The sequence below is a fragment of the Micropterus dolomieu genome, linkage group LG21 (genome assembly GCF_021292245.1).
Source record: "Micropterus dolomieu isolate WLL.071019.BEF.003 ecotype Adirondacks linkage group LG21, ASM2129224v1, whole genome shotgun sequence".
NCBI lineage: Eukaryota > Metazoa > Chordata > Actinopteri > Centrarchiformes > Centrarchidae > Micropterus > Micropterus dolomieu.
Genome location: NC_060170.1, coordinates 22,865,174 through 22,878,612, shown reverse-complemented (window position 1 = coordinate 22,878,612; position 13,439 = coordinate 22,865,174). Strand labels below are relative to the sequence as shown.

The 13,439-nt window shown below is 43.4% G+C and overlaps 1 protein-coding gene across 3 annotated transcripts in view; it reads right to left on the bottom strand.

Annotated features, from left to right (window-relative positions):
• ank1a (ankyrin 1, erythrocytic a) overlaps nt 1–13,439 on the bottom strand; it is a 109,910-nt gene that overhangs the window by 6,849 nt on the left and 89,622 nt on the right. The window contains exons 32-43 of one of the 3 annotated variants that reach the window (XM_046033887.1): nt 13,221–13,317; nt 12,853–13,081; nt 12,552–12,680; nt 12,295–12,414; nt 12,105–12,189; nt 11,796–11,870; nt 11,337–11,468; nt 10,984–11,139; nt 4,748–5,390; nt 4,166–4,514; nt 1,383–1,466; nt 909–945 (exon numbers count right to left, since the gene is read on the bottom strand). In XM_046033887.1, the coding sequence (XP_045889843.1) occupies nt 909–945; nt 1,383–1,466; nt 4,166–4,514; nt 4,748–5,390; nt 10,984–11,139; nt 11,337–11,468; nt 11,796–11,870; nt 12,105–12,189; nt 12,295–12,414; nt 12,552–12,680; nt 12,853–13,081; nt 13,221–13,317 (2,136 nt within the window). Of the gene's footprint in view, nt 1–792; nt 946–1,382; nt 1,467–2,505; nt 3,297–4,165; nt 4,515–4,747; nt 5,391–10,983; nt 11,140–11,336; nt 11,469–11,795; nt 11,871–12,104; nt 12,190–12,294; nt 12,415–12,551; nt 12,681–12,852; nt 13,082–13,220; nt 13,318–13,439 lie in introns of those variants that run through there. The other 2 variants (XM_046033886.1, XM_046033885.1) reach the window with 2 other exon arrangements.

Below are 13,439 nucleotides of genomic sequence, written 5' to 3'. Positions count from 1 at the left end.
AAAAAAAAAAAAAAAGGTTGTAAATAATATTTGACCCAGCTCTGATGCACAGAGCCCTGCAGGTTTGAGTGATACAGCACACAGTCACAGTTGAAGGACTATAAACTTTAATGAAGGCAAAGAAGACAGAAGTGCCAGTCATTGAGATAACTGACAGGGACATAATGGAAAATATAGCCACTGCAATGAGCCACAATCAATTTGTTCAGTCATTAATGTGCAAGAAACAAACATAGGAAGTGTAGGTGCGAATCAGTGATGACTAAAATGATGAACTGTGAGCACTTTACCCAAAGCAATAACAGCACCAGAGCAAAGTGGACTCATACGTACTCTTGCATGCAGGAGATGAACATGAGGAAATAATGTTTGGATGGAGATTAATGTAACTGAAGGTCAGCAATCAAACAATCAACCAACCACTCAATCTTCGCTAGTTGAACGACATTTAATAAAACAGGGCTATTGCTTTTAAGATTATGACACCACACACACAAACTGTGTTCTTAGCCTTTAACACCAAAGCTCATGCAGTTAAGCTACTCCAGGACTGTTGGGGAGCACATGGGAAACCCAGGTAAGATGAGACTTTCAAGCTCACTGCAGAACCAAGTCCCCTGTTCAATATAAACTAGCTACTACATGCATTAAAATCAAACAAGACCTCAACAGATGGTGTTCAGCTGTTATCATCTGATCTGATTCAGTCCATTTGAACACAAAGTGCTCCTTGCACATCCTAGCTAATAACGGGAGCCTCAGGTGAGAGCTGTCTGCAGATCAGAAGCCCACCTTGCTGCTGTCCCGGCCCAGGATGGCGTAGCTCATGAACTGCTCAGCATCAACCTCCAGCTCGTTGGCGTCCTGCAGAGAGCCCTCCACGCTCACCTCCTGAACCCCCTCCTCACCTGAAACCTTCCCTCTGCGCACAACCTTACGCACAATCTATCACAAACGCACACAGGAGGGTGGGAGAGAGTGATGGGTGGGAGCAGAGAGTGGGAATAAGGCAGTGAAAAGACAGCGTTGGTGAAATATAAAGAAATGGTTATGGCGAAGTCATCATCTTTTACAAAAATAGATATTTTTTTGGGGACAAACAGTATATATATATACATAAAACAGTATATATATATATACATACATATATATATACATACACATATACATACATATATATACACATACATACATACATACATACATATATATATATATATATATATATATATAGCGTAATGTTGTATGTGATGAATGCTGATGAGCTTTGTAATGATTATTAGTTCTGTGGAGAGATGCTGAGTGAGTACTGTGACAGTGACATAAGGGAAACAATTAATGGACCGCAGTTTACGAATAAATTATAAAAACGTGTTGCTGACCTTTTTTGTGACAATGTTTCCATGTTCATCCGTGAACTGTTCCTCGCTTACTTGCTCCCCAGGAAGGTCTTCAACTTCATCGCCCTGTGGACAGAGCAGCATTTGCACCCTTAACAATGTTTTTGAAGAAACCATAAACTGCTCTTTCTTACTCTTGAAAGTGCTGGGCTTACATTTAAGTGTAACTGCTACAAGACATGAATTCCCAAAGTATAAAAAGTTAAGCAAACTCAGGATGGTGGAAAGAAAAGTAGCACCCAGTAAATTATGGACTTGAAGCATGTTATGATAGCTGTCAGTGCAGTGTAATTATTTGAATTCCATAAACCCCTCCACTAATTGGAAACACAGAGAGGAAGATCAACAGATGGGTGAGGGATGGGAGGGTTGTGTGTAGGAGCATGTAAATTCAACATTTGGGACCCATGTTGTTCACAAATGTCTCTAAGCAACACTTATAATTACAGTTCATGAAGTTTAAGACAATGCTGTTATTGCCCCTAATAATTTGCATTGTGTCTATGCAGCTATTTATAAGCTCAAAGAAATTCCTACCACCGGACAAGCGAGAACAATTGCCTGTCGAGTCTGTAGAGACCTGAATAGAACTTGTCAACATTTGTGTTACAGTTGACACAGTCTGAGATACATTAGGAAGAAAATGCCCTACGGCTTTTTAATAGAACTCGAGCCCAAACTTGTTGAGCCTAAGACAATCTATTTACATCTGTAACAGCACAAGATTAATTTAGCTTCCTACGCACAGTAATTTGATGGTAATTTAACATAACCCAATTATTGGAGGACGAATTATCATTATTGTACTGAATCAATTTAGTTTTTGTTGTTGTCATATACAACAAAGTCAACATTTCCTTATGTGCACAGTGTACTAGTAAATCTTGACAGTCATTTTTGTCACACCCACTCCACTCAAGTGCAGTAAACCCTGTCAAATCATTTACTCTTATTACCACAAACCTAACCTGCATTTGATCAGATACACTGCATCCTTCAGCCTTTAAAAAAACAGTGTTTTCTCTTTCTCTCTCCTGCGGTTGTTGTTTTCCTGCCTTTAAATCCTCTCTCCAAATTTCTGCTCGACAGTCCTGTCCCCCTGTACCTTGAGGATGACTCTGCGGCGAACCACTCTGGTGGTGACGTTCTCCTCTTCATCGGCCACTCCCTCGACCTCACCAAGCTCACGGTCCAGCTGAGCGTGTATGTAGCTGAGCACAGACCGCACAGAGCCGCTGGCTATGTGGAGGACATTCTGACAGCTGATGACCAGGAAAGCCAGCAGCACAAAGCTGAAGAGGAGCTCTGTCACCAGGGCCCACATCACCCCACTTTGATTCCCAGCAAATCAACGCAGCCCACACACACGACAATCCACTCCCTCAGCCTTAAGTTTCACACGCAGCCCTTCTCTGAGCTGAGAGAAAACGTAACAGCTGCAGCCTGCCGCTGTCCGTCACTGGTTCAGTTGCAGTTTGGTTGTTTGTCATTCAGTTCATATCAGTCTTCGATTAGCTGGGGCAACGGGCCCTTTCCTCAGGTCTCTATTCCGTCTCCTTCCCACTGTCAGGTCAGATGTACCCACTCAATGACATCAAATCCAAGCAAAAGCAACCTTGGGAGGCTTCTATTCGCACCTCTCTCTCTTTCTGGCCATGTGATCTGTGGGCTTTAAATACCACTGGCTAGTCCAGTGTGGCTCTGTGTGCTATGGTAAGAGCACTAAGAACCCCTCTGATTTTCTTCAGGTACTCATTACTTTAAACTACAAACTATTCCTCATCCACACATCCTAGTAGGCATGTTTCCTCAAAAGCACACTACAATTATGTAGCACTGCAACACGCTGCACCCAAATGCTACAAAAGCCAAGGTGAGACTGAGCCAAGCTAAAGGGCTTTTTCTTCACCAGTATAAACCACATTCCAAAGCAAGACCACAAAGGCCATAAAAGCAACACGTTATTTCTACTCTCACACACTTTCACGGCTTAGATTGTCCTTTACAGTGTGATGTGGTGGTGTTGTGCCAGGAAGTTAACACGTGGAAGTGATTGGGGTGGTAACATGAGCTGGACAGTGAGAATGCTTGCTATATTTGGCTGGACATGCTGTTTGTGCCCATCTTGGGCCCTAAACTGTGTGTGTGTGTGTGTGTGTGTGTGTGTGTGTGTGTGTGTGTGTGTGTGTTTGTGTATGAATGTTTGTTTGCTTTATGTTTCTAGGATCTATCATGAATCATCTATAGCTCATTTAAACTTTAAGTCTGAACTTTATGTAGGTTTTTTAGAATCTAGGACTTCTGACAAAATGCACCAGACTTCTTCTTCTTGTCTGATCTGTTTTGCTATACGTCAAAGGATTTCCTGCTAAAGGCTGGTTGAATCTATGGTACATCATAGTTAAAATCCATTTACAGAAATCACTGTCTTTTTCTTGCTACATCTAGGGATGGCAATGTCTGTCTCCTGGTCGTTCCACCACTTTGGTCCAGATGGAAATATCCAAACAACTATTTGATGGATTGCCATGAAGATTTGTACATGTGACATTCATGGTCCACCAGAGGATGAATCCTACTTGGTGATCACCTGACTTTTCCTCTAAAGCCACCATGAGCTTGACATTTATAGGGTGGTATAAAATTTGGTATACACGTTCATGCCCCCCTCAGGATGAATTGTAGTAACTTCTCTGATGGCAATATCTGTATAATTGACTACTTGTCATATATCTTATTTTGCATTGGAGGAGCAACACGCTCACCTGGCCCTTAAGGCGCACGTCATCCCAGGCCCTCAGCTCTGGTACCCTGTGTGGGAAGCCCAAACCCTTCTCAAACGGCTGGGTACCTCTGAAGTGCCCCCTTAAGATCTCCGAATGCCCCATGTCCCTCACAGGCTGAAGCAAGGCCTCCTGAGACATGTGGGTCTGGTCTGCGTCCACGGTGTTACATACTGATGACATCATGGTTTCCATGGCCTGCCTGGGTTTAGGCTGACTGCCCACCCAGGCCTGTGTAGGGTCAGTGACAGGGATCCACCCTGGGCCTGACTGTTCCTGCAGGTAGGAAAGGAAAGAGCCTCCACCACCTCCATTTCCACCATTACCTGACCTGGAAAGAAGCAATGGATCAAATATGGAGGTGGTACACGTATTGAACATGCTTACTCCAAGTAAAGTAAAACAACTTATCATAACCCCTTAGCACCATGTCCTCTGCAAGAAATGTTCAAAAAACTCCAGTTCACCACTCGCATGCAATAAATAGTAGAATGTTAGCACAGATCTATTGTTTTGTTGGTGTGATTGTGACTTTGTCACCTGAGAGGCAGACAGAGGTCTTACCTGTCTCCATTCCGATCTGCAACACAGCTCAGACCAGGTGACTCACTCAGCCGAGCATACACCCTTTGCTGTCCTGCAACAAGAGAAAGCCCTTCCACTGAGCCCATCTCTCCTCCTCTTCCTCCTCCTCCAGCTCCATCTCCACCAGTGATACTGGCGAATGCTGATGCCTCCGAACTTGCCTCTGACCCCTGACCATTGTTCAGCCCGTTAAGATTGATCCCGGCGATGGTGCCCCCAAGCGAGGCTGGCGTGGCAGTGCTGAGCGAGTCAACGCCCATCTCTGAATCGTCTTCGGGTAGCTCAATGGAGCCACTCAGCACCCCACCCCCTCCGCTGGCTGCACTGGCCTGACTAGCCGGCCGACCCAGACTTCCATACGGCAGCCCCAGCAGACCTTCTGAGTCGTCAGCATTGCTGCACTCCAGCGAGGAGTCCTCCACAGGGACCAGGGAGGGGCTGTTCCCTGAGGGCCACACCTGCACATCAGACATCTCCATGAGGGTGTCTTCTTCTGTTGTAGCAATGGGTGCACAGTCCAGGCTGGAGACTTCCTGCCAGTAAGGCTCAGCACCCAGCGGAGAGGGCAGGCTGTACTGCATGGAGGCTGGTGAGAGAAGCTCTTCCTGCGCGAGCCCATAACCTGGAGCGAGACAGAGAGAGGCACACTGACACCCGGCCCCCCGCCTCGCTCCCCACCTCACCCCCACAGCACCGGGACCCCGGGAGGGGGTAAGTGCCCCTGCCCAGGAGCTGGGCATCTAGGGGAGGAGTAGAGGAGGCTGAAGGGACAAAGGGGAAAGGAGTGGGGTTGGGGGGGGGGGGCAAGACAATAGGAGCTGAAAGAAAGGTGCAAGGAGCTTAGGACAAGACAGCAAGGGCAGCTTTTAGAAGAGGGTTTGTCAAGCTCGATCAGCCAGCGCTGACGGCGAGAGCAGCAGCGGCAGCAGCAACAGACACAGCCAGATGGACTGAGAGACACTGGCACTGAGTTTCGGACCCAGCAGTGACTGGTGCTGCTCTGCTGGCTGCTACCTGCAGGGAGACGGACAGGAATTACTGCCTCTGCCCCCAACCTGGGGCTGGGACACACACCTGTGCGGCAGGGACACACACTTTGTCACACATACACATGCCATAAACATACTCTCTCACTCTCTGTCTCATACGGTCACACACATACGCTCACCGCTCAGTTATGCATGCTTTCAAACCCACTCGAAAAACAGGCAGGTTAATATTGTTGTCAGGCTGGATAGCATGCACGCAGGCAATCTCATTCTCTCCTCACACACACACACACACACACACACACACACACACGCGCACACACACACACACAGACAGACACACACACATCAGCAAACTCCACTTAGCTGCTTACTCTCTCACTGACACATGTATTTATTAATATGCATTCAACACAGCTAAATAAACATAACCTATAGTATTGCTGATATATGCAAAGACATACAGTATACTTGATTTTCTTTCTATTGTGAAAGTCACATGGTTGCTGCCTCAAACATAATTTATACTTACTTATACTTATATATAGTAATTCAAGTGCAATTATATCAATTAGCAAAACTGCACATTGTTAATGTGGTGTGGACTCAGGTCACTCCTTCAACTGTCTTGAACACCCATGACATAACAATATATTTTCTTTTTTGGAAAGGTAGACCTGGCATGATAAAGCACAATGTCACAGCAGCAGGAATGTTTTAAAAACTGCATATTGCACAAAAAACTAAGAAAGATCCGGTTAAAGACTGTTAAGAGTCTGCAGATATACATAAAATCTGCCTTGTATCCGTCTTTTAACCTGATCATACTGAATGAATTATCCTACAAATCACCAACTACCCAGGACAAAATGTTTTGATGAATGGCAATGTAGGTAAAGCAAAGTGTGAGTGGTACTGTGACTGTAACACTCCAGGACATGTTACCAGGGAGTACATTAACCAGAGGATGAAATAGGAAATGTAGCGCAGGGCACACAGTATGTAGATAAGAGCAAGATGAGGCGATTCCCCCTTGTGTGTGCATGCAGAGAGAGCGACTGTGTGTGTGTGTATACTGTACAGGGATGAGAAAACAGTGCTGAGTGTGGGGTGTAACTTGATTCATGGTTGGCAGTACTGCTGTTGAGTACTGCTGAGAGTGCAGGAGATATTTGTGACACCAAGCAGCCAGAAAGACCTCTTGTCCTACTTTCTGTTTTCTCCCTCAGCCTCTCAACTGCTGACTGTTGTCTATAGAAATGTGTGTGTGTGTGTGTGTGTGTGTGTGACACACACTGCTTAGTTATACAATACTACATTTTCTTTGTGAAGTGCTTTATTTTATGAAGTTAAAAGACAAAAAAATGCTGTAAATAGCACTGACTTTGACTCTGGAGATTTATATATTTTATTGTACTACCAGAACTGGGAGTTTAAATCTATGTAATATAACAGTAATAGATTAATTACTTACTTACTTAATTAATTTGAATTACAACTAATTCTAAATTTAAATGAAATTGAAGCTGCTGAGTGATTAAACTACTGTATTACTATGTTTAAATATATGACGAATAAGATAAAGTCTAATTTGGAAAGAAAACCAACACAGTTTATGACTAGTAGTAAATACCTGAACACATTTCTCCTGGGAATGTGGTGTGTATTGGAAATATGGATTTGGTGTTAGTCTATGTTTTTGTGAAATGTATGATATATCAGGACCTGAAGCCATGATTATAATGTAGAGTGTAATATAGAGTCTGTTTTTTGGTGACACCACAAAATATAGCACGAGACATTAACTTAATGAATGAGTTTGTCAGTCCTCTCTTTCCATGTTAGTTGACGAGGCAATGTTGGTGAAAGAAAGATCTGGAAAATAAGGGAGTGTGAAATATGAAAAATGTGGCTGGGATTGCCTGACCCCCCAGATTGAAAGACATAAATAAAAAAATAAAACCAAAGCAGTGAAGCTCACGTAAAGGGAATATACTCACTTTGCTCATACACTGGCCACACATGTATATGGAAGACAAAAACACTTACAGTAGGCTTAAAACACACATAAAGACGCTCACACTGATACACTCACACAGACTGATTGATGAGTTCACATTAAACAATAAGCACATTTACAATTAGGAGAGGAACAATATCAAATTGACCCTCGTACAACACTCACAAAGACATCAAAACATATATTTCACAGTTTACACATAGAATCAGTGACATACAAAACAACCACAACATTCATACATGAACGGAGCAAACAACAAAGTTCACAAAAAAAGGTTTGTGGCCTTTTTTACCCCCCGTGGGACAGATCACTGAGGAGGAACAGAGACAGACTGTAGAGTCATTCTCAGTGTGCATGCCATGCAAAGATATATGTCTGTTGGTCAGGCAGCATTAGGTGCAAATGCAGCGTTTGACTCATCTCCAAGCCAGGTTTACTTCTGCCCCTCTTCCCAGTGTCTCCATGCAAACACAGTGGGAGATGAGCGATGAAAGTCAGCCACATGCACATGCAGGAGAGCAGGGAAAGAAGGGATGGGAAAGGAGGGAAAGAACAGAGTGGGAAAAAGAGAAAGGAAAGGCCGCAAGAGAGAAGGAGGAATATAAAATAGGATGATGATCACAGACAGAAACAGCGAGAGAGAGCGAGGGTCACCTCCCCCCTCCCAGTGGGTGCTGAGTACACAGTCTGCGTGAGGGGTTTCGGTCACAGAGCGGACACTTAAAAAGGTGGGGTTTTCAAGAGCACAAAAATAAAGAAAAATGCACGACTAGTCGCAAAAAAGTAAAAGAAGAAGATAAAGATGTGGGTCAGAGGTCAACATGAGGTCGGCATGAGGTCAGAGTTCGGAGAGGAGTGAGAAGGAGGAAGAGTAGGACGGCTAGGCTGCAGATGACATGTCCGGAGAAACACAGAGAGAGGGACAGATTCACAGGGAATGAAAATAGGGCTCCCAAAAGGACATTCAGTGCACCAAAATTAGCCCTAAAAACTACTCCCCATGCATCCACAGGCAGAGAGAATTTAAATGTCTTAAAAAAGTCTGAACGGAGAGGTCTTACTCTATCATGATCTAGTTTATTTTTGGTTATCTTCTAAGCAGGAATCTTGAATAAGCCTTACCGGTGCACTAGAACTAAGAAGAAAAACTCTTATTTAAAATCCTACAGACACTGTTTTGAGAAAAAGAGGGAAAGACAGATAGAGAAAGATAGAATAAAGGCCGCAGTATAAATGATACGTCCAACGAATATTCTTTCAGCTTTTTCTGTAAACACTATTTCACTATTAAAGAGAAATAGACTTATTTTATATGCAGGACTGACCCTCACTTAAAGGTTAAACAGTTTGACATTTTGGGAAATTTGCTTATTTGCTTTGGTTGCAGAGGGGTAGATGAGAAGATGCCACTCTCACATTTACACGGTAAATATGAAGCAACCACTAGCAGCTGGTTAGCTTTGTTTAGCATCAGAATTGGAAACAGGCTCTGTCCAAAGGTTAAAAAAATCCACCTACTATACCAGCACCTTGAACACTCTATTTAACACTTTATATTTCTGCTTTATTTAACCAATATGAACACAAAAGTGTAAAAACTATTTCTTGGCCAGGCACAGTAATTTTTTTTACCAAAAAACCAGCAAAGATACTGCACCTGGACAAAAAGAGCCTGGACAGGCTCAGCTAGCTGTTTACCCCTGTCTTATGTCTTTATGCTATGCTAAACTAAGCTAACCAGCTGCTTGCGGTAGCTTCATATTTACCATAAAGACATGAGAGTGGTATCAAACTTCTGATCTAACTTTTGGCAAGAAAGCAAACTAGCATATTTCCAAAAATGTCAAACTACTCCTTTAATATGAAATGAATAAATTAACCTGTGAAACCAATTGAAAAATAAATAAATTTTGTACCTCACTGTCCACCTCAATATTTATATTTGGGGTGTAGCAGGATGTTTAATTTCAATTTCTTTAAACATTTATAGATTTATTATTTTTTCTTTATCTGCCTGATTTATTTATTTATTCGATTCCACAACTTGGTCATTGTGCCTTTAGCCTGTCCAGACAAAAAATCATAATCCTCTTGAAACCCATGACTGTGATCATTGTGAGATTAGCGGACGACACAATATCCAAGTATCCAAAGCGCCACCACGTTTTTTTCACGCCGAACGTCAAAGCAGGAACTGCCTTTGGGAGGCAGGTAGCCAGACAGATAGACAGACAAGACAGATACATGGTTATCAGATTCACTGCAGCTGTGATCTGAACCTCTCCCTTTTCACCCTTTGACCCTCATGGTCGGATCTCTATGCATTGTTACATCTATGAGTATTGCTCCAGTTTTCACAGAATAGGACCTGTCACCTGTCGGACTGACTCATCGTGTGCACTGGATACAGAGAAGACAAACCAGTCCAGTAAGAAGGGAAGCTCATACCAGTCCGGAGGTGAAAATGGAGTCAATAAGATGTAGGTTATGCATGTGTGAAGGAAACCATGAGGAAAAGGAGTAAAAGTCTGGGGACTGACAACTGGTAAGGAGTCTAGTTAAGCTAGGCTATACTTACAGTGTGATCTATGTGGGCTGATCATGTATGACAATGTGCTGGTTTATTTCAAAATATCACACTAAAATGTAGTCCCTCTAAAGTAATAATGGGCAATAAAAACTCTTAATATAATCAAATACTGACTGATCTAAATAAATACTTTGACATGGGAGCACAAAACAACAATTACAAACATTAATAAAATTGTAGCTGTTTATAATAAGATACTTTACTTATCGCAATGTGGAGTGTTTTGCGCGATGGCTATTCAGTCGGGGTATTCTTACAAACTCCAGAAATTCAGCATTCAATCATACTTTTTTGTATACTTCACTCTAATTTCCATCACAGTGAATGAATAAATAGAGAACTATATAACCAAAGGCACTACAGAGGTTGTAGTACAGTAGGAGTGTCCTGAGTCCCTCTGCATGTTGCTCGGGTAAAGTCCTGCAAAAGTTTGATGTTTGTGGCAGCTTTTATACACAGCAGCATAAATAAATAAGAAAGACACGACACAAACTTCACTTTGCCTTCAGGGGTTTTTAGAGAACTGGGAGGTATGTTTATTGAAAAGACGGCTCAGGGTCAAGGCAAAATGGACATGGGGAAGGCTGCATTGTGGGATTTGGGAAGGCGAACTTACCATTGGTCAAACCAGGGGAAAGGTGCTCCCTCTCATTGTTTCGGCGTCTGCTGAAGTCACGGGACCCTTGTCTCGCAGTCTGAGGAGGCTGGCCCTCCAACATGTTGACTATGTCCATACGATCAATACTCTTCAGAGCTGTGTACAGGCTCTCCACTGCAGTGAAGATGCATGAAGGAGAGACACAAGCAGACAAGGGAAAAGAGAAGGAAGGGAGGGGTTTCCAGGACAAACAGCAACACCATTACACACCAAACTGGCTTTGACCGGGTTAAAGAGACAGAAATGGGTGTAAATAAAGACAAGAGGGGATGAGAGAAATTCACAGCGATCTCAGATTCTCATACACTCACTCTTGGCCCTCTTGCCTTCGCGGGTGGCCCACAGGTTGAGCAGTGCAGAGCTTTGCTCCAGCAGCGAGTTGGGATTCTCCACACGGATCTTATTGATGTCATCCACACTGAGCTGAAGCTCGCGTGCCAACTCTGTGTAGAAAATAAGTCAGAGAAAATCAAGCAAGTGAGGGAAATATTTGTATCATTTCACCTATGAGTCATGCCGTTTTGTGTACATAGTCTTGCTCTTCAAATGGCACACGGCTTCACAGTAGCTCTATCCACAAGAGGCAGAATAGTCTGTCAAACAGCTATAGCTCTTGGCAGGAAAACAGAAAATAATTAGTTTCATTGGCTGGTTGCCATGTAATAACTTTGTTTAATCAGAAGCGAGCTAGGCAAACTTGTTAGACATAAGGTAGACATGAAAGGTTTACAGCACATAAAAACAGATTTGGTAAATTCTTGTTCACTTACCAGCCCAGCTCAATCCCAACTGCTCTGCAATGACAGCCATCTTCAGCTCTGTCCTCTCCATGGCACTCATTGACGCTGCACGAAACAGGTCAGAACTGACAATTTAACATCTGCCTCTGTCAAATGTAAAGTTGAGATTATGCCTGCATTGCAACGCTCATTGATTCTGTATGTGGAAGAAGGCAATAGATGAAGCAGTAAGTTGAAAAAAACAAACAAAAAGAAATTGCAACTTTTGCAAAAAAACAGAAACGCCATCACACCGTGCCTTATATTGTTTTAACATTTGGGAGAGTGAGAGCCTCATACCCATAGCAGGTTCATTTAGTGCACTGTATCTTTCTCTCAAAGCCAGCGGGGTCAGAGTTCGCCTCCGGTCTTCACTCCCAATAACCTGCCAGTCACAAGCAAAAATCACTGAAGTCTGTCATCTCAGGGAAAATTACTGTAATTGCACGTTATGTGTCTTCTTCATGTAAGCTAACTTCAGGAGCTTTACCTTGATACATGGAGGCATGCTAATGTTGAGGTTACAGAGCACATGTTGGCTGTCCTCATACTTAGTGGACTTGCGCAGGAAAGACAGAAATCCAGTGGGCTCTTTACTGCTGTCTCTCACCTAAGACACACAGACGCAAGGAAAGCAATGAAGACACATACATATGCAGAGCGGAGACAGAGCTGGTGGAGCAACAGCGAGAGACAAAGAATGTGAAGCTGAAGAAAGACTTGTAAGAGAAGGCCAAATGGTGATACCTTCACAGAGACAGGAAGTCGGTTATCTCTGAAGGCCTGGAAGCTGAAGCAGCGAGGTTGCTGGGTGGCCTTCCTCACTGGCACAAGATTCCCTGAACACTCCAGGTGAAGCGGCATTCCCTCCATCACCTGCAAGATGTGACACAGGCATTAGCTAAAGCTGAAAGAAAGGCCCAAGCAGGGCCTCTGTTCCTTATTGTTCAAGTATCAAGTGTAAGGTATGTGGTTTTGAATACTTAATGTGGAAATAAACAAAACTACAGTTTTCGGTATGATGTACTGCCCTTGTCTCTGAACTGACCTCTATGTCTCTGCTACGAGCCACCTCTGTGAAGTTCTCATGTTGTTCCAGGGTTTTATCCATCTTATCATCGGTCATGCAGTAGCAGCGCAGGCGTCCCTCACGCAGCTCATTCATCTTTGCAAACACCACAAACTTGGCCATGTAGGGTACAGCTGACAGCTCTCTGTAGAGCAGGTTGGCAAAGGAGACAGCCTCGGCTGTCCGAGGACAGTCTGCGAGCCAGAATCTGAGAAGAAACAATGACACAGTTTGTCACACTAATCTTTGTGTTTTATGATCACAGTCAAGCTTATTTGAGACATTAAGAGAGACATTAAACTTAGTTTTATAATATGATGGCTGACATATTTCACGTGTGACCTTACCGTGCTGAAACATTGGTTGTGAAACTTGCACAATCATTAGCATACATAAGCTTGGTGGTGCCAGTAATGTCTTCCCATTGGGCTGGGGCTGTGCCACCTGGGAATCAGACAGGATAAGAGAGGGCAAACCGGTTAATCTAGCTTTAGCAGAGGTCATAAATAAGAAGTCTCATGGTGACCGTGTTTGTACAAAATAAGAACAAAAACCTTTTTATCCAG